The sequence below is a fragment of the Melitaea cinxia genome, chromosome 3 (genome assembly GCF_905220565.1).
Source record: "Melitaea cinxia chromosome 3, ilMelCinx1.1, whole genome shotgun sequence".
Classification (NCBI taxonomy): Eukaryota; Metazoa; Arthropoda; class Insecta; order Lepidoptera; family Nymphalidae; genus Melitaea; species Melitaea cinxia.
In genome coordinates, this window is record NC_059396.1 from 2,256,166 (window position 1) to 2,283,955 (window position 27,790).

Genomic DNA, 27,790 nt, shown 5'->3' on the forward strand with positions numbered 1-27,790 from the left:
TGACAGATTCTCTGTAAACACGGATCCATGTGTTTCTGACTTTGTTTTTGAATGACGAAATAAGATTTCGATTTTAAAATGAACCTTTTACCGAAAAGTCATAAAGAATTTAGTGATAAAGATTATTGGAATAAGTTTTTTAAGAAACGGGGTAAAAAAGCTTTCGAATGGTTAGTGTTTATGGCAGTTTTATATGAACTTATTGTATGAAATTAAAAATTTGTAATATTTTACCTGTAATATTTTATAGGTACGGCGAATATTTAGAATTATGTTCTCATCTACACAAGTATATCAAGCTATCTGACGCTATACTTATCCCAGGTTGTGGTAACTCAAGTCTTAGTGCCGATCTGTACGATGTTGGCTACTCAAACATCACAAATATTGATGTATCAGAAGTTGTAATAAAGCAAATGAAAGCTATAAATGCACACAGAACTAGCATGAAGTTTCTTTACATGGACGCCCTCAACACAACATTCAGTAATAATGAATTTAATGTAGTTCTCGATAAAGGTACACTAGATGCCTTGATGCCGGACGATTCAAAAGAAACGATTGAAGGAATTGATAAATATTTTTCTGAAATTAAGAGATTATTGAAATTAGGCGGTCGGTTTGTTTGTATATCGTTGTTACAAAGCCATATCTTAGATAAAATTGTAGATTATTTCGGTGATAAGACGTGGATGTTGCGAGTGGTGAGATGTCACGAGGCAGAGGAGAAAAACTCAGAGAGTGGCGATGGTATGACATTACCAGTTTTTGTTGTAATCGCAACTAAATTTAAAGAGATGCCTAAATTAGTAAGTTTGTGTTCAAAATATAAGTTTAAATTTTATAACTTATAATAAAAAAATTAAATTCAGTGTATTTTAACATTATTAAAACTCACAATGTAATTTGTGCTTACAAAGTAGTACTTATAATGTCAATCCATGTTATTATTATATTTTAGAAGCAAAAAAATGTCCCAAGAACTTTCGTACTCATATTACAATGAATATCAAAGACTTTAGTTTTGTTTTCATAAAATAAAATTCAATAAATAATTTATTAAATATATTGTATGTAATTTTACTTGAAATATTCAGTCGTTCATTTTTAAATAAACAAAAAAATAGTTTTTCATTTTAAATTTAAAAAATATTATTTCAGATATTAGAAGTCTGTATGGCCGGTGATAAAATGCAGAGGCTGGAGTCTGTGGAAGAATTTAAAACTTGTTTGAAATCTGCTCAGGACACGGCTTTTATTACCAATGGTCTCGCTAGAACATCTTTAGAAGGAGATGATGAGGTAGTTACAATAAATATTAAAAAAAAATTACACTAAGAAAGTTACAATAAATATAATTAATATTTTAAACATTAAAGTTTCTGATCATGATTGAGTTAATGCTTTTTACTCTTTGCTATTAACACTCCTGAGGTTTTTGGATTGAAATTCTCATGAAATTTATTTAATAAGATATAAGAATGAAAAAAAAATCGATTGACATAGCTGAGAAGGATGTGTGTAAAAAAATATGTGTAGGATAAAAAAAAATTGCTGTGACATGTCAACTTATTTTAGCCAGTTAAAATGTATACTGTAAGTTATTTAATTTAATTTATTTTAATAAAATGTCTAAAACCAAGAGAAATACTCAATACTAAATGTATTGAAAGTTACATTTGGGGCCAATTGCTGCTAATGGTTCAGATAGCTATCTGATGTTTAATGGGATCCAACAGATATAAGTTTGACGACTTTTCTGGTTCACATTCAAACTTCATTTTCTCTATGAGATAGATTGGCAGAGAGTTTATCACTCGGAAGTGAAACCAGTTCCTTTGCTTTTAAAGTTTCTTTACAAACTGTCTAATTTAAAGGTAATACTAGACTTAATGCAGCCTGGAGAGGAGACGCCACGATACACGCTGTACATCGTCGACCAGAAGAGGTCTCAGGCTATAAACAAATACGCAGTTTTCATCGTACCACAGGGGAGGTAAGGATTTTTCATTAAATTACACGGCAGGTTATTGACCGAAATTTGTCGTCGCTTATTTTGTTATATAAAAACAACTATTTTGATATAAGCACGTCATAAGCTTATAATTAATTATCTACTTTTTACGATTTTTAAATGACTTCAAAAAAGGAGATGGTTCTCATTTTGTTTTTTTAATTAAAAACTTCTTTTGGCGCTTCGCACACACATTTATTCGTAGGTAGTAAGTTAGGCTGATCCATCACACTCTGAGGTGAAAGGCTCGATCGGGTAAACTCGGGACCGCCGAGAAAGATACAGACAGCATTCTCTTTGCTGTTGTGTTGCTGTGTTTATTATATTCAGAATGAAGTTTTCACTTCTGGCGTGCGATCTTACGCACACTGTATTTTTTTGTGTTACCTCAACTTTTTACTATTGACTTTAGGGTATAAATACAACCTTTATAATTATTTGTACATACGAAAGCTACTTGTCATGTAAGGGCCACATGTTATGTAAGGACCACATGTCATGTAAAGAAGGACCACATGTCATGTAAGGACCACATGTCATGTAAGGACCACATGTCATGTAAGAACCACATGTCATGTAAGGACCACATGTCATGTAAGGACCACATGTCATGTAAGGACCACATGTCATGTAAGGACCACATGTCATGTAAGGACCACATGTCATGTACGGACCACATGTCATGTAAGGACCACATCAAATTTGAGTAAGACCTGAGAAGAATTTTTTGAGTTATCTCTAAGAAAATACGTATTTAAAGTTAGTTTTTTTTTACGCAAAAATATTCCGTAATGCATAAAAACTAGTATCTTTCCTATGTACAGTACAATATTTTAAAATAATATGAAATTGAGTAAAAATATATTTAATTAAGTAACAAATAAATATTCCAAACTTCAATAAACTTTATAATACGTAAAATTAAACCTCGACTTTTATCTCTTCTCCCAAGAAACCGTTTTAAATTTTGAGATAGAAAATATCCAGTGTTTAATCACGACAAAATTCATTCAAAATTCAGTAGTCTTAGCTTGATGCGCGGCCATGATACAGAAGGATAAAAACTAAAAAAAAATATAGTATTGGATTCAGTATCAATTAAATGATATTCCTAAGTTATATTGGGGGGGGGGGGGGGGGTGTTAAGAGGGTTAATAAAATATTATGAAACTAGCGACCCGCCCCGGCTTCGCACGGGTGCAATGCTGATACCAAATATACTACAGAATGTCTTTATTTATAGTGTGAAGCTAGCTTATAGCATGGTTATTAACATAATAACAACAACATTCAAATATTTGTCGTTAGATTTCACGTTGTTACAGAATGCGTTGAAGAAATAAAGGTTCACTGTTTGTCCCCCGTAGGTGATAGCGTGATAATATGTATCCTATATGTTGACCCGACTTCTTAATAATATTTGCGCCAAATTTGAAGTAAATCCATGCAGTACTTTTTGAGTTTATCCCGGACATACATACAGACAAACAGACAAAAATTCTAAAAACCATATTTTTGCTTCGGTATCGATTGTAGATCACACCCTCAGTATTCTTTTAAAAAAATATTCAATGTACAGTTTTGACTTTCCTACCATTTTATTATATGTATAGATTTTGTGTGCATATCGGGTAGGTCTCAGAATCGGCCAACATCTACTTTTCATTCCCCTAAGTTATTGGGGGGGGGGGAGGGAGGGTGGATTGAGAAGGCTAGTATATATATATATATATATACGCTTCAGCCTGTAATATCCCACTAATGGGCATAGGCCTCTTTCCTCATGTAGGAGAAGAATCAGAGCTTAATCCACCACGCTGCTCCAATGCGGGTTGGCGGATATATTCTCTACTATGGGTAACGATCGCTTTCAGATGTACATGATAACAACCGGGACCGACGGCTTAATGTGCTCTCCGAAGCACGGTGGGGAGACCTACAAGGACTGCACGAACACCCAGACCACGGCAAACTCCTGTATGGCCAATACAAATGTATATATATAGTGTTGTAAACGAACGCCACATATAAACATCGCACACCCACATTTGTGCTAAGAATAGTTTGTTTACATCGGAAATATTGCATGCGTTCAACGAAAACTGCTATATATGTTCAGATATATCAACCTCTAGAGTTTGTCAGTTTGTTCGGAGATTCGTCTTTTTCACCTCAAGATTTTTTTGAAGTTAAACTTCTTTACGCACGCTTGACTTGGGCAGTAAGCTGGTAAATGCGTTACGCGAGCGTTACGAAAACTGTGATCAGGCGAGGCGAACGGAAGTTGAGAGGGAGATTTAAGTTAGATGGAGCTACAGAAGTTATACTTCACTCGTGTGGTCTAAAGAACACTCTCGCTTTTATTTTCGATTTGAGTTGCAACTGTCAAATAATGTGACATAGCCTGGCCGTGAAATGTCACTCTTTGTGATTAACGCTGACTATAATGTAAAAAATATCAGTGAATTTATTATGATTTTAAGAATAAATATTCATACTCATTAGATACGGTTTTTCGGACAGTACCTAATTATTGAATTTTACCAAGAAATATTGTAGAGTAATACCAAGACGCAAGCCTAGTTTATTTATCATATTTTATCTGCAATCGTTTTTTAGGTAAGCGTGGAGGATTTTGGATGTTTGCCCGACACAATATTAATACAAACACCTGTAAGATAATAATAACAGTGTTTTTTGTATATGTGCCTTATGCGTAAATGTTTGTTAACCGACTTCAAAAAAAGAGAAGGTTTTTCAATTCGACCGTACCTATATTTTTTTTGTGTTCGCGGATAACTTCGTCGTTTATGAACCGATTTTGCTGATTATTTTTTTGTTGGAAAGGAGATATTGGAAGGGTGGTACCGTATAAAGAAACTGGGATCTGATGATGAGGCGTGATGAGTGCGTTTGTTATTTTTTTCGTCTACTTACGTTGTATTACTTCTCAATGTAATTGAAGTCGGTTTTTTTCGTTTGCTAGCAAACACAATTATGGTGTATGTACATACAACATGCAAAAAAATGAAGGTTAATAATGCTGACATTTAATGAAAAACGGAGAAGTCAAAATTATATTATTATAGCAAAAAAAAACCTTTTCAGAAAAGGTGTATCACTACTGGAAAAAGTCTGTAATTGTGGGATGATTCTGACTGGCTGAGGGTATTAGGTACAATTAGTCAGTAACTGTATACTCCTATAACCTCAGGCCTTTTCCTCTGGGGTCATTTCATTTTAGACCCAACAGGCTAAGGTAAATACTTGAGAATAGGGCAAAGATTAAACGTAAAAGGAATTTAAGTAAAGGAATTTTAGACCAATGCCACTGTATGCACGCCATGTAGCATGGTGGACAGATAATTATATGGAGTGGATGATAATTATATTCAATACTATCTATTTATTTAGAATCATAGCAAAGGTAATCAAGTTAAAGAAAAAGTTTATCTAAACGGTTTATCAACAAAAAGCTACAATTTTTTTTACCAGTATGGGAAAAAATGATAACATTCGAGTTACAATGAAAATAGCTAAAGAAATAAATTATTAATGGTAAAAAAACATAACCCTTCCTTGGCAGTCGGGTAAATAGTGATAATTGCTCAAGCGTAAGAGATGTCTATAAAAATGAAAAAATATTGTTATTAATTTTATTTTGCTGCGATTGTCTCAATGTATACTTCATTTTCCCGAAGAGGAGTTAAAATATAACGAAAAATTTTAGCTATTTCACTTCTACCGAAAACGTTCGTGTAAAAATGTATGTACATGATAAAACAACGATATTTTTTAACATTTCAAACAGTAAACAATAACGCGAGTAAATCCACACTGATCGCGTAGTGTTCGTATAGTTCTGGTACACATCAATATATAATGCCGGTATGTTTATAGCTCTGTTTACTGGCTGAAAATTTAAGAGTCCGTGGATCCAAAACGCAGAACAGTCGTCTCTTACCTGTTACGCGCAAATTTGTATAAAATTTAAGCTAATTATTATTTTTGAACTGTAACAGAATATAAAATTAGTACTTTTTTTTGTTACAAGTTTTTTTTATCTGTGTTTTCTCGAATTGGAATCGTACGTGTGCACCTATGTGTAATTTTTAGATTTAGTTACCTGATAATAATTTACGGTAGGTATTTGCAACAAATTATTAAATTATAGTTAATATAGAAATTTTGTATTACTAGTATTATTTTTTTATAACAAAAAAACTTTTCAAATTTAATACAATATAAACTTCTTTAAGCCTCGTTTTTAAATGGCTATCAGAACAATACTTATAAAATGTTAAAAAAGTAGTTATTTAAAAAAAAAAAGTAATAATTTAAAACGATCACGATCGTAAATCAAAACTCAAATATTAATGAATAACAACCTTTGATAATGGATAAATATAAATGAAATAGAAATACATTTTAATATTTAGGTCAATTTAAATACTTTCAAATTATTATGTATGCAACTAAATCTAATGTTGCATGAAAACACATTTCATAACTTGGCATCATGTCAGTGTTTCACTAAAACAAGATATTATGTACTAGCCGATGACCGTGGCTTCGTCTTCCTTGCACATTATATGGAAAATGTATTTTGTTTAGTTCTAGTCTCAATATCAAAATAATCAATGCACAAAGAGGTCCTCGAGAGGCTTTTTTATGTACACTTTATTTACTTTGGTTTACAACATTTTGATAATTAAACTACATTCAGAAAATCTATAAATTTACTTTATTTGAATAGGTAAAATGACGATTCCAAAGGGCTTCAAATTACTACAAATTGACATTATATTCATTTTTACTAAATTAATAACAGTTAAAGTAAAGCGACCACCAATTCGGAATATATATTCTGCAAAGAAGAATCGGTAAGAAACACCGCGAGAGAGTAACTACTCTTTAAAAAAACTGTCAAATTATTATATACGTACAAATAAATAAAATGGGAGTGTCTGTTTGTAATATTGAAATAATCGCTTTTTACTAAATGCATATGGATGTATACACGGTACATATACCAAAATAACATTTTTTTACAATTTTTGTCTGTCTGTTTGTTCCGGACCACTAAAACGGCTGGCTCGATTTTGACGGGACTTTCACTGGGAGTTAGCTGATGTAATAAGGAGTAACTTAAGCTACTTTTTAGAAATTTATTTATTTTATAACTCTGCGAGCTGAACAATAAATTTTTGTTAAATTCCACGCGAACGAAGTCGCGGTTACCGCTAGTTATAAATATAATGACGTCTTGCCTGAAATACAGCGTCCGCGTCATCAAACCCTCGCATCTTTACCATTAATATAAGTTTGAGTTGTTGAATTATGCTACAAATTTTTTTTTCATCCACCTGACCCTTATGAGAACACCTTTTTCGTCCATTTCCCAAGTTAAATTTATTCCATACAAATTTTTATAAAACACTAACTAAGTTACAAAAAAACATGTTTTCAAAATACTCAGAAGAACATCAATCAATACAATCAAATTAGCTCCTGTGTTAATTACTGTTAGCTGTCATCGCACGACATTCTCGAGTCGGATTCTTGAATCCAGATATGAGTTTATTTCGGAGCCGCACTGATTCATAAACGCATATTATTTAGACGTGATAATTTTAGTGCGTTTCGTCCGCGAGTCACTCAATGTTCTGCTAGTGACGTGAATTGACAATGTTAGTAAACAAGATTTATTTTGACGAAAGAAAATTTACGCTGGTGCAAGATCATTTTTTAAATTTTGAGAACTAGCTGGGCACACGACTCGTCCGTGTATTCCACACATTTAACAAAATAGTTATTGTTCAGTTCGCAGAGTTATAAAATAATGAAAAAATCTAAAATTAAAGTAGCCTAAGTTACTCTTTTTTACTTCTACCTGCCAACGAAAGTCCCTTCAAAATCGGTCCAGCCGTTTCAGAGATGAGCCGGAACAAAGAAACAGACAGATAGACAGACAGACAAAAATAATAAAAAGCGGTTATTTTAATATTACAAACAGACACTCTTATTTTATTTAGATAGATGTATAGATTACCTAATTTTGGATTATTATTTTAGCTTATATCAAATTACAATTCCGGTGCAAACGTGCAAAATTCTAATACCTCTTATTGCGGCAGCTTACAGGCTATTGTGTTCAATTTTTTTTAAACTTGGGTTTCGGTTAATTTTACACAATAATAAACAAATTCTTTTTTGTTATTTATATTTTTGGTTTAAGTGCTAGAAACACAGAAGTTAATGATAGCATAACAGTCAACGAAGTTCTACGATAGAAATGTTATCATCAGGTTTAGAAAAATTATGAGTTTTCATAATGTTAGACTAGACCATTGGGGCAGTTTGTAGTGGCCCTGCTTTTTGATCCGCAGGTTGCGGCTTCGATTCCCACCTGAGTTTGGGTTATATTTAAATTATTTCTATGTAGATTTAAAAAAAAAAAAAAAAAAATAGCTAAAATAGTCGACTTTACCTATACACAAGCATTGAGTTCTTACCATAGGAACGAACAGACGACCGTGTGTGTATGTTATAAGAAATTTATTTATTATTGTTTGTATTCATTTATTTTTTACCGATTTAATAGCCGATAATAGTACTGATACGTAATTTAATTCGAGCAAGTTTTTCTGACATAATTAAATATAAGTTTTTCGCGAATCACTACAAAACCCATCATCTAACGCAACAGTTCAAAAAAATCTGTGACTAAGCTACTATAAAAAAAATACATAATTCCAGGGAATCTGAGTGGTTATTCGGTACACCTGCTGGTAGGCGTCAGCTCCAGGATTCAGCCAGGTTCGGAAGGCTGGTGGTGGCCGTGCTTCGGAGAGGACACCTGTTCGCAAGCCTCGACGCGGTGAAGGAAGAGCTGGCGCATTCTGCGAAAATGCTTGCACCCAATGGGTTTACCGGACAGGTTAGTAGGAGCAAAATAAAATTTTTGGTACTTGATATATATTAAGATTATGAAAGTATTTTTTAAAATTATGATTTGTCATTAAGTGAAGGCACAGCAGGATATTTCTTGGTCAAATTTTTGACCAGCCCGTCTGAGGAAGTTCCTCAACCTTATCACGACGATCACAGCTAAATAATACTGCTCTCAAGCTGTGTTGTGTTCCTGTCGTGAGTGAGGTGGCCAGAGCTCCTGAGGAAGGTCGGGGGTAGGGTTGGCAACGCACGCTTGCGATGTTTCTGGTGTTGCAAGCTGCTATAGCCTTCGGTAATTCGTCGTGTATATTATATGAAATTGATAAATTTGATAATGTTCTACGTTCGTACTGCCGTGTTGGGCAGATCCCGTTCTTGTCGCTGGGCAGCGACGTGGGGCGGCGCGTGCGCGTGGCGTGCGGCAGCTCGCGCGCCTCCGGGGACTTCGTGGTGGAGGACGTGGACGTGGAGGGCGCCGCCACGCGCCGCCTCGTGTTCCTCGCCAACCAGTTCCTCGTGCAGTCCGAGGCGAGGCTGAAGACGGGTGAGCACCTGCACTGTACACTGGCACACGTAGTGGTGGAGGACGTGGACGTGGAGGGCGCCGCCACGCGCCGCCTCGTGTTCCTCGCCAACCAGTTCCTCGTGCAGTCCGAGGCGAGGCTGAAGACGGGTGAGCACCTGCACTGTACACTGGCACACGTAGTGGTGGAGGACGTGGACGTGGAGGGCGCCGCCACGCGCCGCCTCGTGTTCCTCGCCAACCAGTTCCTCGTGCAGTCCGAGGCGAGGCTGAAGACGGGTGAGCACCTGCACTGTACACTGGCACACGTAGTGGTGGAGGACGTGGACGTGGAGGGCGCCGCCACGCGCCGCCTCGTGTTCCTCGCCAACCAGTTCCTCGTGCAGTCCGAGGCGAAGCTGAAGACGGGTGAGCACCTGCACTGTACACTGGCACACGTAGTGGTGGAGGACGTGGACGTGGAGGGCGCCGCCACGCGCCGCCTCGTGTTCCTCGCCAACCAGTTCCTCGTGCAGTCCGAGGCGAGGCTGAAGACGGGTGAGCACCTGCACTGTACACTGGCACACGTAGTGGTGGAGGACGTGGACGTGGAGGGCGCCGCCACGCGCCGCCTCGTGTTCCTCGCCAACCAGTTCCTCGTGCAGTCCGAGGCGAGGCTGAAGACGGGTGAGCACCTGCACTGTACACTGGCACACGTAGTGGTGGAGGACGTGGACGTGGAGGGCGCCGCCACGCGCCGCCTCGTGTTCCTCGCCAACCAGTTCCTCGTGCAGTCCGAGGCGAGGCTGAAGACGGGTGAGCACCTGCACTGTACACTGGCACACGTAGTGGTGGAGGACGTGGACGTGGAGGGCGCCGCCACGCGCCGCCTCGTGTTCCTCGCCAACCAGTTCCTCGTGCAGTCCGAGGCGAGGCTGAAGACGGGTGAGCACCTGCACTGTACACTGGCACACGTAGTGGTGGAGGACGTGGACGTGGAGGGCGCCGCCACGCGCCGCCTCGTGTTCCTCGCCAACCAGTTCCTCGTGCAGTCCGAGGCGAGGCTGAAGACGGGTGAGCACCTGCACTGTACACTGGCACACGTAGTGGTGGAGGACGTGGACGTGGAGGGCGCCGCCACGCGCCGCCTCGTGTTCCTCGCCAACCAGTTCCTCGTGCAGTCCGAGGCGAGGCTGAAGACGGGTGAGCACCTGCACTGTACACTGGCACACGTAGTGGTGGAGGACGTGGACGTGGAGGGCGCCGCCACGCGCCGCCTCGTGTTCCTCGCCAACCAGTTCCTCGTGCAGTCCGAGGCGAGGCTGAAGACGGGTGAGCACCTGCACTGTACACTGGCACACGTAGTGGTGGAGGACGTGGACGTGGAGGGCGCCGCCACGCGCCGCCTCGTGTTCCTCGCCAACCAGTTCCTCGTGCAGTCCGAGGCGAGGCTGAAGACGGGTGAGCACCTGCACTGTACACTGGCACACGTAGTGGTGGAGGACGTGGACGTGGAGGGCGCCGCCACGCGCCGCCTCGTGTTCCTCGCCAACCAGTTCCTCGTGCAGTCCGAGGCGAGGCTGAAGACGGGTGAGCACCTGCACTGTACACTGGCACACGTAGTGGTGGAGGACGTGGACGTGGAGGGCGCCGCCACGCGCCGCCTCGTGTTCCTCGCCAACCAGTTCCTCGTGCAGTCCGAGGCGAGGCTGAAGACGGGTGAGCACCTGCACTGTACACTGGCACACGTAGTGGTGGAGGACGTGGACGTGGAGGGCGCCGCCACGCGCCGCCTCGTGTTCCTCGCCAACCAGTTCCTCGTGCAGTCCGAGGCGAGGCTGAAGGCGGGTGAGCACCTGCACTGTAAACTGGCACACGTAGTGGTGGAGGACGTGGACGTGGAGGGCGCCGCGTGGACAGAGCTCCTGGGGAGATTGGGTAGTTGGTAGTTGGTTTGGGTAGGGGAAGTCGGTAGGGTCGGCAATGCGCAAGCGATGCTCCTGCTGTTGTAGGTATAGGCATAAACTACGGTAACCACTTACAATCTGGCAGACCGTACGATTGTCTACCACTTTACTTGAGTATGTGAGTGTTTAAACATATTCCTTTAGTATAATCCATGCTTGGAATTAAGCCATATCTTTATGCATATTTGTGATGTCTATTTTGGTCTTTTTGAAAAAAAAACGCTTGACTCATACATCTTTACACAACGCCATCTATTGGCTTAAATAATTTAACTAACCTTTCTTGTAAACTAAATCTCATTTTTATAAAAAATTTTCATCTAAATACTTCATTTACGTAACCATTTACATATTTTAGGTAGGTCTTAACGAAACTTTATATATTTCAGTGAAGAAGAAAAACAAAACGAAGGTAGTCGTCGATTTCGGTCACATAGCTCTGTACCACTCATTCATGTGTGTGGCAGTGCCAATAAGCAATAGTAAAAATATTGCTATTCTCGGTCTCGGGGGTGGAAGCCTCTGCATGTTCCTGAAGAAATGTTACGACAACTTGAAAATAACAGCCGTGGACCTGGATCCAGAGATGCTAGAGGTGGCCAGGAAACACTTCGAGCTGGAGTTGGATGAACGTCTAGAAGTACAGATCAAGGATGGAATTGATTTCTTGAAGGATGAAGCTGTTGTTGGTAAGAAAATTTTATTTTGGTTTCTGGTAGTGATTTAAGGTTTTTGGATGTTTCAAATGCCGTGTATACCATATTTCAAAATGATTTTATTTCTGGAACCGAATGACAAACATGGTTTTGTTGGTTTCAAATGCGGTCTTCATATTACAAAGTTTTAATTTTTTTTAGCTGTCAGTTTAAAGCTTAAAGTGCGGTTTATTGATGTTGATTTTAAAAATATGTTGTGAGAGAAACTTTTAAATAAATAAAATAAACACCTTAAACTGAACGGCTTTCACTAGGACTTCTCCTGTGTCAGGGGTACGAAAACAAGCACACAGACCGCGGTAAACCTCTGTAAGGCTCGTACAAATGTTTGCAATGAGAGAGGATCGAACCGGCTACTATCAGCACAACGGCCAGTGCTGTAACCGCTGCCTCAACGACTCGTCTAATTGTAGATTAGTTTTTCTTTAATGTATTACATTATTTAGGGTTTAGCGATTATCGTTTTTTTTTAGTTCGACATTTATAATAAGCCCTATAACTATCCAACATGTTTATAACTAATTCGGGTGATCCAGGTCGCCAGTACGACGCAGTAATGTTCGACATGGACAGTAAAGACCGCGCCCTTGGCCTGTCGTGTCCTCCTCCGCAGTTTCTACAACCTCCAGCTCTGGCTGACGTCACTAAGCTGCTCGCTAAAGACGGTAACACATACTTAACTTATTTGTTATGTGTTTTATTAGAAAATAGTGTATTATCTATGTATCTAAAATGCCTGGATCAGTTTGACTATTTTTCTTTAAAAATGTTCTAATATTTTGTAGAAAGTTCTTATGGATTGATAATAGGGTTTTCCACTATGTTTGAAAACGTACTTCAAATGTTGATTTTCTAATAAAAAGCCACAAAAAAAATATTTCGGCAAAATAAACACGCTTTCATGCCATAAAATTAAATTACATTTTAAACCTTTTTTATTTCCGCGAAAACGCTATCAGCCATTTTGGTGACGTAATATGTTTAAAACAAGGTTTTAACATTGTCGTGTATGACATGTAAGACCGAACTCGTTCAATACGTCAAAAGTTCAATACCTTATACATATACTCTTGGTCGTTCAACGTAAACAGCTACAAATATTTATTTATTTATTTAACACTTTATTGTACACCAAACAAATAAAATAAGCAGGCAACATTAGCAATAATTTGTAGGAAAAATAAAATGTACAAAAGGCGGCCTTATTGCTTAAGAGCAATCTCTTCCAGGCAACCTTAGGGCAAAGGAGATGATATATTGACGGTAGTATGAATATTTGGTGTTTTTGTGTAAAATAATGAATTACAATAGCTATCGTTGGTGTGTAGGGTCTAGCAGTACAAGTACTAGCACTAAAAAAAACTATTAAGTCTTAATTTGGCAGTAACATAAGGAGTAAAACATAACCTAACACTTAATAACATTATTTTTCAAATAAGTATACCTGGCACTTACACAAAGAAATCATAACAGTATAATATAATAAGTAAGACTTACAAAGATGTTTTTCAAATATCATTCCAAAATTCGACAGAACAGAAGTCTAGGCTACATGCAAAAAACTTCGCAACCATCATTGAATCAATTTCTGGCAGATTCGTACTATCTGCTTTTACAAAACCTTTTTGTATTTTAATAAATAAATAGGTACAAATGAAATGCACTAACGAAAGAGCACAACTACTCATTGAAGTTAAAGTTGATAGATAATTATGTATAGTTCGCGTCATGTAAAAAGAACGCTGAAAGAATCTGGAGGGGGTGCCTTTGCGCATGGGTATATTCGCGCACAAAAGTATTACTGTTTTATTTTTTAATTAGGCTTTCACTTGCGGCTTCGTATAATGGTTATCGGTAGGTACATTAAAAAATACTAGAAATACCAGTGCGAATAATTCGGACTAAATAAGTATAGTAATTATCACTTTACAAAATTACAATTTTTTTTTTAAACAAAAGCAATAACAAATTTTTTAGTTATTGAAATGTCGTATTCAAAAATATTAATTATCTGTACTCTCGATATTCGTATCTTAATAGTTTTTGTGTTTAAAATGATAAATTCATATTTGTTTTTAGTGAAATAAATAGTAAATGGAGTTTTACAAGTGTCCGTATGCTAATGTGTTGTGAAAGTGTGTGATAAATGCGGAAAAAACGTGAATTAGGATTAACAGTGGTTTGTTTACCAAATAAGACTGTTCCAAAAAATGGACAGTACGAAAAAGTTTTTTCAAGAGTTGGCAACACTTTAAAAGGCCTTTGCGCATTTTGGCAGCCACCGTCTTTTTACATGACGCGAATTATATATTGTAAATAATTTTTCTCACTTCTCTATGTAAAACTATTTCGTAATTTAAAAATTGTGTGATAGTATTTTGAGTCGACGTCGAACTGTCTAACCAATAGCACACCGGCAAGCATGCGACACGTGATAAACACTCCCGTCCCCTACCCCATACCACCAAACAGACCGATAAATCGCTTCTGCGCAGCTTCAAGGCCAGCGTTCTTTTTACATGACGCGAACTATACCTAGCTATTTACAGCACTGACAGAATTTTGTTTTTGTCCGTATGACGTCATACCGTGGCGGGTCGTGTTTTAGGTCACGTGATATACAGATTAAAATATACAACTTTTAATTTCAATATAATAAAACAATAATGTGCTTTTATGATTCCAAATCAGAATATTTAAGTGTATTTCTACAAAAATTTTATAATTTATTTTTCGCTACCGAAAGTACCTTATTCGAAAAAATTACGTAGAAAATTTAAATTTTACGCGTTTGACAGTTTTCACAACAAAAGTAGGGTCAGGAGGTCAAAAAGTTTTTAAACATGCCATGTTCCTTATTTTGGTGTATAATAAAGAGTTACATTATTATTACATAGCATATACATATTATAGGGTGTTCGACTCCTAACTGCGTTCCTTAAAATGGGGGATTCTGTAGATGTAATAAATCACGTTACATGTAAAAATAATCCTTGCCCTTTTTTTTATTTTAGTTTCTTTAATTGTTCCAGTACCACACTGATGCAATACTATTGTTAAAATAAACCAAGTTTCTGGTTTTATTATTTAGGCTTCAGTCTGTAATATCACTGCTGGGTCTTTTCCTCATGTAGGAGAGGAATCAGAGTTTAATCCACCACGCTGCTCCACTGCGGGTTGGCAGATATATTCCCTACTATGAGTAATGATCGCTATCAGGTGTGCATGATAACAACTGGGACTGACGGCTTAACGTGTTCTCCGAGGCACGGTAGGAAGTCCACAAGAACTAACAACCAGACAGGAAATAAATGTCTGTGCCTAGTGCCTAGTGCGAGTTTTATTCACAGAAACATGAGAGAAATGCGTTTATACGTGAAGATTATTTTGCATGGGAATTTAAGAGCCATTTCACAATTTTACGCTCTGCAAGTTTAGGTAAATTTGGTCGCATCGCGCGAGTCGTACGAGCCGCGCGATCTTTGTGCTAGTACGTATAGTGTGACAACCAAAAGACCATCGTGATCATTTTCTGATGTATAATAAAAATTATAACTATGGTATAAAATGTTTTTTACATAATTAATTTGTTAAAAATTTCAAGTATGTTATATAACAACAGTCAATAAATTTAAAATAAAAATAAAAAATCAATTTTATGAAACAATTTTTTTTAAATTGATTTAGTTTTTTCAGTTTACGAATGAATCTAATATTTACGATATGAATAAAATAGCATTTTATGACATCGACACCGACAAACATATTAATTAACAAATAACAAGACAAACAGATTGAAATGCCTATTTGTATTGATAATGTGAGAAAAGAAAATTAAATTATACATTTGTTTACAGAAATTATCATTATATTATTTTACAGTCATTTTCGTAATATGTTTATTTTATTTATATTTTATTATGAAAGTATCAAATGCGGTTTATCCGCTACAACAACGGGCGCTTGGCGCGTGTGAGCGAAAGAGACGGCTGCGCAGAATTTGGCGTGGACCTTAACTCTAAGAGCGCTAGCGCTCGACTGATTTACTGGGCTTGATGCGTGGTAATATATACTATCTTTTTATTATTTAATATAAAATGTATTAAAAATAATTACATCTTTTAATTATTTTTTTTTTGTATTCCTTAATGATGTAAGTTTACTTTGATGAAGATAGTTCGTTAAAATTTCTTAGTTTTCTAAGAGAAATATCGCTTTTAAAATTGTACTTATTTGGAAAATATTCGTAACTTTAAATTTTTTTTATCATTTAATAGAGATACAAATGGAATAAAAATCTATGATAGTGGACGACAAAATTAAATTCCAAATATTATGATATTTTTTTAAAATGGTTTCAACGTAGAGGTTATTGAAAAGTAGGACTTCAAAGTATACATTGCGACCGTTTACCCAGGGAGGAGGCTGATGAAAAGGTTAATAATTTTATACACATAATATAAATCAAAATTCTGATCTGACTATGGACTACAACAAAGGTTGCTCTATTATATTTCAAGAATATAAATTACATTATTGCATCCAACACTGAGATTAACGACGTCAAAATATTACAATTTCGCGGATTGTTACCGATTTTTGTGAAATGGCTCTTAAACACTGCAGCCTAGACGATAAAGAATAGTATACGACACAATCGATACAGAATCATCTAGCGGCAAACGCTTCTCGCGTTTAGGTTGAAATGCTTAATTAATGAAAAGTTAAAATTTACGCCCGTTATTGCGAGACGGATAAAACAAAACTCGCACTAGGTACTCTGTATAAACACAAATATCCACTCCGAACGGGAATCGAACCCGTGAACGTCGGTGTTTAGATGCCGTCGACACGGCACACGCACCATTACACAAGAGCCAGATTTATTATTTAGTATTTCAAATTTTGTCTGAGTAATTTTAAATTGTAATAAATAATAATAATAATAACGTAATTTTAACCGACTTCCAAAATAGGAGGAGGTTCTCAATTCGACTGTATTTTTTTTTATGTATGTTACATCAGAACTTTTGACCGGGTAGACCGATTTCGACAATTTTTGTTTTAATCGAAAGGTGGTGTGTGCCAATTGGTCCCATTTAAATTTATTTGAGATCTAACCACTACTTTTCGAGTTATATACAATAATGCGTTTTTACTTGACGCTTTTTTCGTCGACCTACGTTGTATTATACCACATAACTTTCTACTGGATGTACCGATTTTGATAATTCTTTTTCTATTGGAAAGTGGATATCCCTAGTTTGGTACGGTGATAAGGAAACCAAAATCTAATGATGGGATCCCAGAGGAATCGAGGGAAACTCGAAAATTCGCAATAACTTTTTCCTGGGTTTACCGATTTTGATAATTTTTAATTTAATCGAAAGCTGATGTTTATAATGTGGTCACATATAAATTTTATCGAGATCTGATAACTATTTTTTGACTAATCTTTGATAACGCGTAGTTGCTTGACTATTTTTTCGTCGATCTGCGTTGTATTATTATTTTTTCGTTTGCGAGCAAACACAATTATTTAATTATATGTCGTTATTTTGGTAAATAAATCAGGGATATTAACACGTTCAGTGCCACCGACTCGCCCTGCGTGTTTACGTTAATTTTATTCCAGTGCCGGTGACTCGCGTGGCGAGTTCAGTGTTTTTCGGTAATATTTTCAAAACGCTTCTGTATATTCTGTTCAAAATTACATTGTAGACTTAATATGATATTATTTAAACATTTACATGGTGGCCTGGATGTAACGAACATTTTTACATTTGAAAGAAAAAAAATATTCTGCAATGCCATGAACTCGCTAGGCGAGTTCAATGCCGCAGATTCTCAAACTTTAACGTCATCAAATTAATAGCTTGGATACTACTTATAATATGAACCTAAAACAGAATGAAAGCATCACAAACATCTAAATAACAGATAAATTACGGTTTTATTAACAGATATTGTTTTATGTTTGATTTTTAGTGGGTTGATGTGGCGTTCACTGTAAATCTAATATCAAATTGGATAATTCTTCTTTTTGTGTTTGTTATTGTTAGGACAAGTTTCGTTTAGAAGAAAATTAAAAGATTTTTTTTTACTACCATAAGTTTTTTTTTAATTTCATGATATGAAATGTGAGTGAGTGAAATACACTCGAGAGCAAAGAAATCGCACACCCCCTACATTTTAATTTTGACCGCAAGTATTTTTTTAATTTAATGTTTTTTGCAAATACAACTTGAATTAAATTGAAGTACACATTGTTAGCTTTCTAAAAACCCATTATGTGCAGCTTTGACCTTCGAAATCATTACAATAGCAACAAAACAAGATTACCCAAATTCACTCGTTCGGGTAGTTCGGTTTGTAACACTTTGAGCAGGTATAAAAGGTTAAAAAAAAATATTTTTTCGAAGACAATGATTTATTAATACGAGAAATACCTCGGCAATACCCCCCCCCCAGCCTGAATCACCGCTTCCATTCGATTTTTCATTGTAGAAATATATTTTTTTACAAACCCTTACTCTTTTTTTAGTTTATCCCATAAGTGCTCAATAGGATAGGAAATTGCTGTTCAGAAATATTATTAGTTTAAAATATAACCTAAAAATTAACCACTGTATAAAAAGTTGAGAACCACTGCCTAAATTACGAAACAAATTTACCTTTTATTTTATCCTTTGAGTTTTTTGCCATGTTTTTAAGTTAGAACACACTAAATAGCCCTCAAATACTTTATACTTCCCATACAAACGTTATGGAGACTAAGCCGGCCACAATAATAACAAAAGATAAATTTTACCCTTACATAATGCCAGTGAACTCGCGTGACGAGTCCATTCAAATTATATTGCAGTGCCGGCGACTCGCTTAGCGAGTCCAACGTGAAATGTATGCGGCATCCGCGAAGACATCATGAAAATCGTAGTGGCATTGAACGTGTTAATTTATTCACAAGTCTTTATATTTTTTAAACATATACGACTGTTGATTATCTTGTGAAAAATGTACATAACAATAATTTATAACAAAAAAGGAATCTACTACATATTTCCTTCCGTTCAATTCAATATTTAATATGTACGTTTTTTCTTTCAGGTCACTTAATTCTGAACCTAGTATGTCGCGATACAGAACTACAAGACAGTATAATGGAGACGCTAAAACAACACTTCAAACATTTACTTACCGTGAAGCTGTACGAAGAAGTCAATGAGATAGTGTTTGCTTCGAACAGCGACAAAGTTTATACATTAGAAAATTTAGAAGAGGCTGCAAAAAGCCTAAATACAACCGCTAGACAAAAGAAATTAGTGTTTTCAAAATGTGTCGATCTAAAAGACTTCTTACAATCAGTTAATATTATTTCATAGAATTTAGTACAATGAAGAAATATCCTTTAAATGTATCTCGTAATGCTGTAGCGACTGTTTTATGTAAATCTTTATGCTGTGTTGTAAAATATAAAATTTTGCTAAGTATAGTAAAATAAAAGACAGAAATAAAATTAACGCATTTAATGCCATTTCTTTGTTTACCGACTCACCCGACTAGTGTCTACATTCCACAATTTCTCTTATTGTCATTCATAAAATACTGGCATACTTGCAAAATAACTGCCAAAAATAAAAATAATAATAATTGAAATAGCATTAGGCTTCCTAATTTATCACAATTGGCACCTATAGAGGTCTAACAATGATGCAAATAATTTTATACAATAATTTAAACAATAAAATATATAATAATAAATGAGACATAGCAATCTATAACAAAGCACATGTAAAACAATCACTCGTAAGTTCTCAAAATACTTTTTTAAGTATGTTTTTAAGACTTTTCTTCTTCTTGGCGCCGCTTTCGCTCTCTGCCGGTCCGTTCTGAGAGATGTCTGTCGATTCCGACCAGAGGCTTCCTGTAGGCGATTCGGAAGCCGCTTTCTTTCCTAATTTTCCATTGAATATCGGTTCTAAAGTTCTCACATCTGGACTAGGCGTGCTCCTACTACTCTGACGATTGAGAGTCCTCAGGAAGGCCGGGGACGATAATCGTCTCGTCTTCATTGTCTTCGTTTTTAAATTATTGAAGAACGAACCGTTCGTTTTTGGTAACTCTTTTTCTTTAGTTTCATTCACTGTAAATTCTTTTGGCTCCGGCACAGGAGCGAAGTACACACCCTCGTCTAGAGTAATATTTGGGTTTTCTTGTAACTCCCTAATACCGTCTTGGGCATTAGATGATTCTTTGATATCTGATTCTATACTCCTGTGGTTGTTGTTTGCAGTTTTTCTTCTCCTGTTCTTCTTAGCGATTTGCCATTCACCCAAATCGTGTTCTCTGTCCATATCATCAGTAGATTGTCTCGCTATTTGGAATGCTTCCTCGCTTGGCCTACGCTTTTTCGCAGACGGAGTCGCGTGCCCACTAACACCTTCTACTGATTTTCTCCTAAACCTATCCTGTTTTTTCTTGATTTTCTTTGGAATTGGCACCATTATGGTTTCAGGTTTTTTTCTCTTCGAGACGTAATAGAATATGATAGTTATTATCATTGATTGGTAAATGATAAATTTTGTGAAGGTTATGTTTCCAAACCAACTGTCTTTATCGTCCATGAGGATCGTCATCGCAATGGTCAACTGTACAAGTTGATCTTGCAACTGCGTCATTTGTTCTAAGTACTTCTGCTCACGTTCGTTGCTTTTCCGCCTTTCTTCAGTCATTTGTACCATAGTTTTCTCGAAGGACTTCTGCATTTCTTCTACTTGTTTCTTGTATCGTCTGCTTAACTCTTCGAGGTATTGTCCCGACAGAGACATGTTTCTTTCTAGTGTCTGAAAATAAAAATAAAATCTAAATGTCTCGTCCCTTTTAATTTTTTTTTGAGGTTATTTCTAAGCTTTCTGAAGAAAAAAGAAACAAATATTTAAATAAAGCTTCCTTTTATGAATTTTATTGATATTTATTAAATGTTGTGTGGTAACGTTGTGTGAATACAGCCACCCCCTCTCTTCCCGTGGGTGTCGTAAGAGGCGATTAAGGGATAACATAGTTCCACTACCACCTTGGAACTTAAAAAGCCGTTCGATGGTGGGATAACCATGCAACTGCTGGCTTTGATATACATGGGCTGAAGACGGGCAGCGGCGTCTACGGTGCGACAAAGCCAGCCCTGCGGTCACAAATCCGCCTGCCCAGCGTGGTGACTATGGGCAAAACACATGAGTTCGCGTCATTGTTGGCGCAAACGTGTGGAGGTCTATGCCCAGCAGTGGACTGTATTAGGCTGAAGTGTGTGTGTGTTCCTTTTATTTGTTGATAATCGATAAAATAGAAAACTATTAAAAAGATTTTACTAAGCTGTAAAATATTTACCTACGAGATAAACTATCATGCATATTTAACATTAAAGTAATAATAAACTGCTAGGGACATTATTATACAATTTCATATAAAAGGAAATGTTAAATTGATAATTAATTTTGTGACATTTTTATGATAAGAAAATTTAATGATCATACTTTCTAGTATATAATCTTACTATATGGTCTAAGATCCGAACCTAAGCCTATCTTCACTGAGCTGATAATAGAATGAAACATACTTTATAATAAATTTAGTATATTAGATAATATATTAAAAATGGGTTTACCTATATAAAACCTGGACTGACTATTTTTAATTATTCAAATTTTTTTTTTTTTATCAAGATAATAAGAACGTTTTAATCTAACTGAATAGTATGAAACATATAGAATGTGCAGCCGTTGGCCTGCCTGAACGAACTGCTGGGTTGCCAGGTATGTAGAAGATAACTGGCATCGACATACCTGTTTATAACTATAGGCAACCCAAGGGCACAATGAGTGTGTTCTACTACAGGCCCGTAAGGCCATCAACAACGACCGCTAAATTGCCGTTCCACTAGCGTAAAAAACGCCGCAGGCGTTTTAGGCGATTTTTATAAGTGGAACGCATATTTGAGCGCTGTCTGATTTATTATTGCGCTTTTGCCGAATAGAATGAGAAATAACATTCACAATTTGATACTGAGTTTTTTTTTTTTTAAATTCCCGCCACGTTTTGATGAAAGCCAACTCTGATCCACCTATAATTTGTGGGCGAAGTTGGCGCGATGTGATGGCGAACAGTGGTGTCATCTATGATGTCGAGTGATCGCTCGCGACGACCACGGGCCTTAGATGTAACGATGAAAAGGGCGTTGCGGTCGCTTAATGGAACGTACCCAATCTATACGTTTCATAGACTAAAATTTTCTTATTATCTTGATGTTGCAATTTTAAATTATTTTTTTTAAATAATAAAAAATAATCTGTTTGCGGATTTTTTTATGCAACCCATTGTTAATATATTATTTAATATACTTAATTTATTATAAAGTATGTTTCATTCTATCGTCAGCTCGGTGAAGATCGATTTAGGTTCGGATCTTCTACCAATTGAATTAAGTCAAATATTTATACAATTTAATTAATGTTGATACACACCTTTACTCTGTTTGACAGCCTTAAAAATACCGATTCCTTTTGTAAAGTTGCTTGGGCTTGATTTTGATTTAATGTGGCTTGATTACCCACGGGTGTAGGGTCGACCGCTATCTGATCAAGATCCGTCATGAAATTTTCACTATCGATTAGCACTTGATCGCTCATTTCATCGCCAACGTTATTTATTTCTTTAGGTTTTTCTGTAACGACATCTTTTCCATTTTTAACATCTGTTTTCAAAGGAGCGTCTTTAGTTTCACTTTCACTATTACTTTCTACTAGTTTATCTTCAGTGACAGGCTCCTCGTGAGGTTCTGCTATAGGTTGTTTTCCTTCGAGAATTGTTTGAAGATCTTCCTTACATGTACCTGATTTTTCTTTCTCGACTTTAGGTAGTTCTATTGGTAGATCCTCAGATTTCTGTTCCGGTACAACAATGTTATCGTCCGCTTGCGTCATTTCATTGATTTTATCGTCAGCTGTTTCATTCTTAATAGGTACTAACTTAATATCTTGCTCTGAATTTGTTTCACTATTAAGCTTCTGCGGTGACTCATCTATAGTAATATTAGAGGTAACATTCGCTTCGGTTTCAAAACTTGTGTTAAGGACCACTTTTTTCTCTTTAATCGCTAGAATGTTACACAAAGCCGCTAAATACTTAGGGGGGAACAAAGCGTTTATGTACGCTACGCGTTCTTCACCGAATTCTATAGTCTTTGTACTTTTAAAATCTAAACCGTACGTTTGACACACACTTGTGCACTTAAGAGTGTCTCTTAGGAACACTTGCCGCACTAAACTCATCAACTTGTCAGAGGTACAACTAAGCAGTTCATACACGTCATTGTAAAGCGTTTTACTACAATTATCACACACTATTATATGGCTGGGTGAACAACACTTTTTGTACATTTTATCCGCTAACGTATCGTAACGTTCACTGGAAATATTCTTAGGAACTTCTGTTTTAACTAATGCTTGAGCAGCTTTCTTCATAATCGACATAACGGCGTCTCTCGCGGAACCAAAAAGGTTTTTTGATGGCTCCGTTTCTGCCGCTGGTACGTCGGGGACGTCGATTATCTCGTCGTCTTCATCGTCATCTATGTGAGACGAATGTTGAGAACTCTCCTTCTCTAGAACTTCAAATTCTGAAGTGCCATAAACCTTAAATAATGAAATGGGGCAATAATGTTCGGAGCCATGATGAGACAATAGCTCAACTTTAATAAATTTACCAAACAAATGTGGATACAAATCAAAACTTTGTACATCTCTCATGTCTTGCGCTGTAAACTGACCGACGTCAGCCCAGTCCCGAGTAGGGAAACGATCACTGAAATATACAGCGATATTCTTCGGAGTCGATGAGAACAGCTCAAAATTAGCTATTTCTATTTTTTGTGCTTGAACAGCTTCACACAGTTCTACGACGAACCAAATGCGACTATTGCATGTGTTTAGCATGTACTCATCTCTATTCGGAGATAAAATGGAGCTTGCTGATCCCGCTTCAGGATTCACAGCGACGACTTTAGCGCCACACGCGAGCGAAGCGTAATTTTTAGATCGTAACTTAGTGCTCTTGCTGCTAAAATTTGTATTGCTATGACTAGGTTGACTCGAATGGTTCAGCACTGTGTCTTTCTTTTCGGCTTCTGCTAACTGCTTCTGCGCCCATTCAGAGAATGAAGGTATGTCTTCTTGTGGAGTTTCTGGTTTAATAGGAATGTTTTCTTCTAATTTTTCTTCAGTGTGAGATTCTACCGTAGTCTCTATTTCTGGAATAGGCGTGGTGCTTGAAAATGCATCCTCTGTCTGTCTTGTTTCATGCATGGGCCTCGCTTTCACTACGAGGCGAGGTTCCGTACTATCTTTTTGAGCGTTGTCCGCAGACGTTTTTTCTTCCTCATCATCGTCTTCGCTGTCAACGATCGTGAAACTAGTATCATTGTGCTGTTCTGAGTCATTTGCGAACAATAATTCATCCGGCGTTCTCAAATCCAATTTCGCATTGTCTGCTAAAGAGATGAGTATTGGAGGCTGTCCCGTGTCAGGTAACCTGGAAAGAGAAAAATTGTATTTATTACATAAATACAAAACAAGTGACGTTATATTAAATGTAAACAGAAAACTATTTGATTAGACCAAGTATAAAAGGTCGAATATTAAAATTATACAAAATGTTTTTACATAATTGAATCGCCAAATATTCCGGGAAACAGTTGCGTTCGAAATCGTATGGAAATAAAACATTCAGCCGGAAATTAGCAATAAATTATGAAAAGTCAACGAATAAAGTACGAACGAACGAACGAAACGAATATAGCGCTCAGGGAAAATCTCAGGAGGAAGGTCAATTCATAGTTTGCATATACGCGGAAAAAATGAGCCTAAACCCGCACATTGGACTCAAGCCAGGCATCCAAGTGGTGTGGATGTTACCTAGTCCTTCAGCGAAAGGTGCGATGGTAGAAACGTGACGCTGACATTGTTTTAAAGAGCTCTTCAAAACTAATTTGTATAATAACTAACAATAGGATTTACGATTAAATTAGCCTGTAACATCCCACTGCTGGGCTTTTTCTTCATGTTGAGACTCATTAAGAATACCTATTACTCCACTGTTGTTGTAATTGTTGGTAAAATTTAGTTTGGTATAACGGAGGATTTTTTTTAAATAAACAGTTTCAAATAAGATCGTGTTCGATCGTTTCGAAAGGGAAATAATGCTTTTTATTTATTTTTATTTTATTTTATTTTCGAAACAAACGGTATTACATCAATATACAGAAACAAAAACACAATAGTATCACTTAACCAAAAATAGTTTCCGATCTTAAAAAAGATAATATCACATTAATAGTTCCATATCAAAAACTTAATAATAATACTAAAAGCATTACCTACTATAATTTGATTAACAGCCATTGAGAGAAAAAAAAGTAATCAATAAAGAAATTAAAAAATTCAATACGGGTATTATGAAACAAATAATAAAAAAACACTAAGCTTAAAATATCACAATTAAAAAAAATAAGGATCAAAATCAGAATTAAATTAAAATAAAAAAAAAAACAAGAAGAACATCACGAATATCATAACATCAATCAAAGATATATTAAATCAATGCATTCATCACATGCAATCTAAATTTATTAAGAAAGAGATGGAAAATGTCAATATTTATAAACAAATTATTGTACTGGGAACAACTTCTGTTAATAAACGTGTTTTTATACAATTTTGTTCATGTAGCTGAGTTGAGCTTTTGAATGTATTTGTAATAACATTCTCAAGAACACCTCTGATAATTTTATTAATTTACAATTGATATAAGGAAATATTTGAACAAAATTAATTTTTGACCTATCATTTTCCATCATCAAGTCAATTAACTAATCACGCCATAACTATCTACTCGTATATTGTAATAATATATATATATACGCATTTCAATGTTTGGATTACTAAAAATTTCAGCCCAAACTGAACATCCTAAATGTCGTATAATCTGTGTTGTCTGATGTCAGTACAACAAGGGATTGTGACTTAAAATAAATGTTTAAAAAGAAAAGAATATGAGTTAAATATATTTAACATAATTATGTTATTTGACTGACAAAATTTATAGAGAAACTAAGATAATGGACATTTCACAAACTTATATATACAACACATGCATATTGATTCGAAAGATTCTTAATAAAGATATACATACTCACCTAACTTTCACAAAGAAATCTCAAATTAGTAAAATTAGGCTTAGGAACGCTGATCACATTGTACTACATAGACCGCGAACAAATTACGGTAAAAAAAATATAATGTTTGAAGGCGCTCAGCACTATAATAAACTACCTCTAGATATAAGAAATTCTAAGACGACAATAACTTTTAAAAAGCTTTTAAAATTTTATATTCTAAATAAACAAATAAAATAAAATAAAATAAAATAAAAATAATATATAATATATAATTAAAATAAAAAATAGATATTAAAGAAATAAATATTAATAACCACTACATACTAAATAATTACGCAATAATAATATACACAAAATTAATATATCTTTAAAGTACACACATGCCACATCCAGTTTCGCATAGTCTAAGGAATCTTTAAACATAATATTCATTTGTAAACAAACTTTATGTAACTACCTCCAATATTTTTTTATTTTTTTTAATTGTACGTAGCTGCCTACTATTTATGTGTTATGTTTAAACTTTAATTGTTTCTTATGAAAGTGAATTGTATTATTCTTATAAGAAATAAAGTTCTTTAACCTGATGTTCACACGCCGACGCTTCTAATATATGCAACTTATTGCCTGTGTTTTAGCTTACAGTCGATTTATAAACGAAATCATATTTTAGTGTGTGTGAGTATGTGTGTTGTGGTTATAATCATAAATATTCGAATGTTGATACAAGTAAAGCTGACTGGCACCAATTGAGACAATCAACGCTACAATTGAAATATGCTTGTACGAAAGCGTCAGAAAGTTCCCTCGCATTCAACTACATAACGCTGATTTAAATGGACAGGGTTATTTCGTGAATTAAACATAATTCTTTACTATGAGATCTTTGTAACAAGAATTGTGCTTATTTATTAATGAAAATAATAAAATAAAAAAATTAAATTAGTTTTCAATTTTGAATAAGCGAAGTACAGAAGTCAAAATTGATCGCTAGCGGTTGCGGGTTTGATTTTCTTATATGGCGAATGCTTGTACAGGTCAGACAAACGTCTGTCGTGGCCTGGGCATTTGTGATTGTTTTGTGTGTATTTCCAGATATTTGACTCAGGATTCACATCTTACATCTTTCTTACATTTAGACGAAGTTGAAGAAAAGAGTGTTAAACGTTTACTGACTGTGTGACACAGACCACTTCCAATTTGTACCGACTTCCAAAAAAGGAGGAGGTTCTTAATTCGACTGTATTTATTATGTACGTTATCTTAAAACTTTTTACTGGGTGGACCGACTTCGATGATTCTTTTTTTAGTCGAAAGGTGGTGCTTGTCGTGTGGTTCCGGTAAAATTTAATCGAGATGTGGTGACTACCTTTTGAGTAATCTTTGATAACGCGTATTTATGTCGTATTA

At 36.0% G+C, this 27,790-nt stretch overlaps 2 protein-coding genes across 4 annotated transcripts in view; one reads left to right on the top strand and one right to left on the bottom strand.

Moving 5' to 3' along the window:
- The first annotated feature begins 30 nt into the window (after window positions 1-30).
- LOC123669699 (eEF1A lysine and N-terminal methyltransferase homolog) lies at window positions 31-19,643 on the top strand. Its single transcript, XM_045603290.1, has 9 exons — window positions 31-170; window positions 341-809; window positions 1,162-1,302; window positions 1,878-1,996; window positions 8,774-8,954; window positions 9,335-11,189; window positions 11,827-12,126; window positions 12,690-12,818; window positions 19,261-19,643. The coding sequence occupies exons 1-9, from the start codon at window positions 79-81 to the stop codon at window positions 19,533-19,535; spliced, it is 3,561 nt and encodes a 1,186-aa protein (XP_045459246.1). The 5' UTR covers window positions 31-78; the 3' UTR covers window positions 19,536-19,643.
- Window positions 19,644-19,664: 21 nt separating this feature from the next.
- LOC123669298 overlaps window positions 19,665-27,790 on the bottom strand; it is an 87,588-nt gene continuing 79,462 nt past the window's right edge. For all 3 annotated transcript variants that reach the window (XM_045602908.1, XM_045602910.1, XM_045602909.1), the window contains exons 3-4: window positions 22,671-24,735; window positions 19,665-20,996 (exon numbers count right to left, since the gene is read on the bottom strand). In XM_045602908.1, coding sequence (XP_045458864.1) covers window positions 19,968-20,996; window positions 22,671-24,735 — 3,094 coding nt within the window. In that variant the 3' untranslated portion in view covers window positions 19,665-19,967. The remainder of the gene's footprint in view (window positions 20,997-22,670; window positions 24,736-27,790) is intronic.

Coding starts and splice junctions, on each gene's coding strand:
- LOC123669699 (XM_045603290.1), top strand. CDS start 79: ATGAACCTTTTACCGAAAAGTCATAAAGAATTTAGTGATAAAGATTAT. Junction 11,190..11,826: donor CGAGGCGAGGCTGAAGACGG/GTGAGCACCTGC, acceptor TATATATTTCAG/TGAAGAAGAAAAACAAAACG. Junction 12,127..12,689: donor GAAGGATGAAGCTGTTGTTG/GTAAGAAAATTT, acceptor CGGGTGATCCAG/GTCGCCAGTACGACGCAGTA.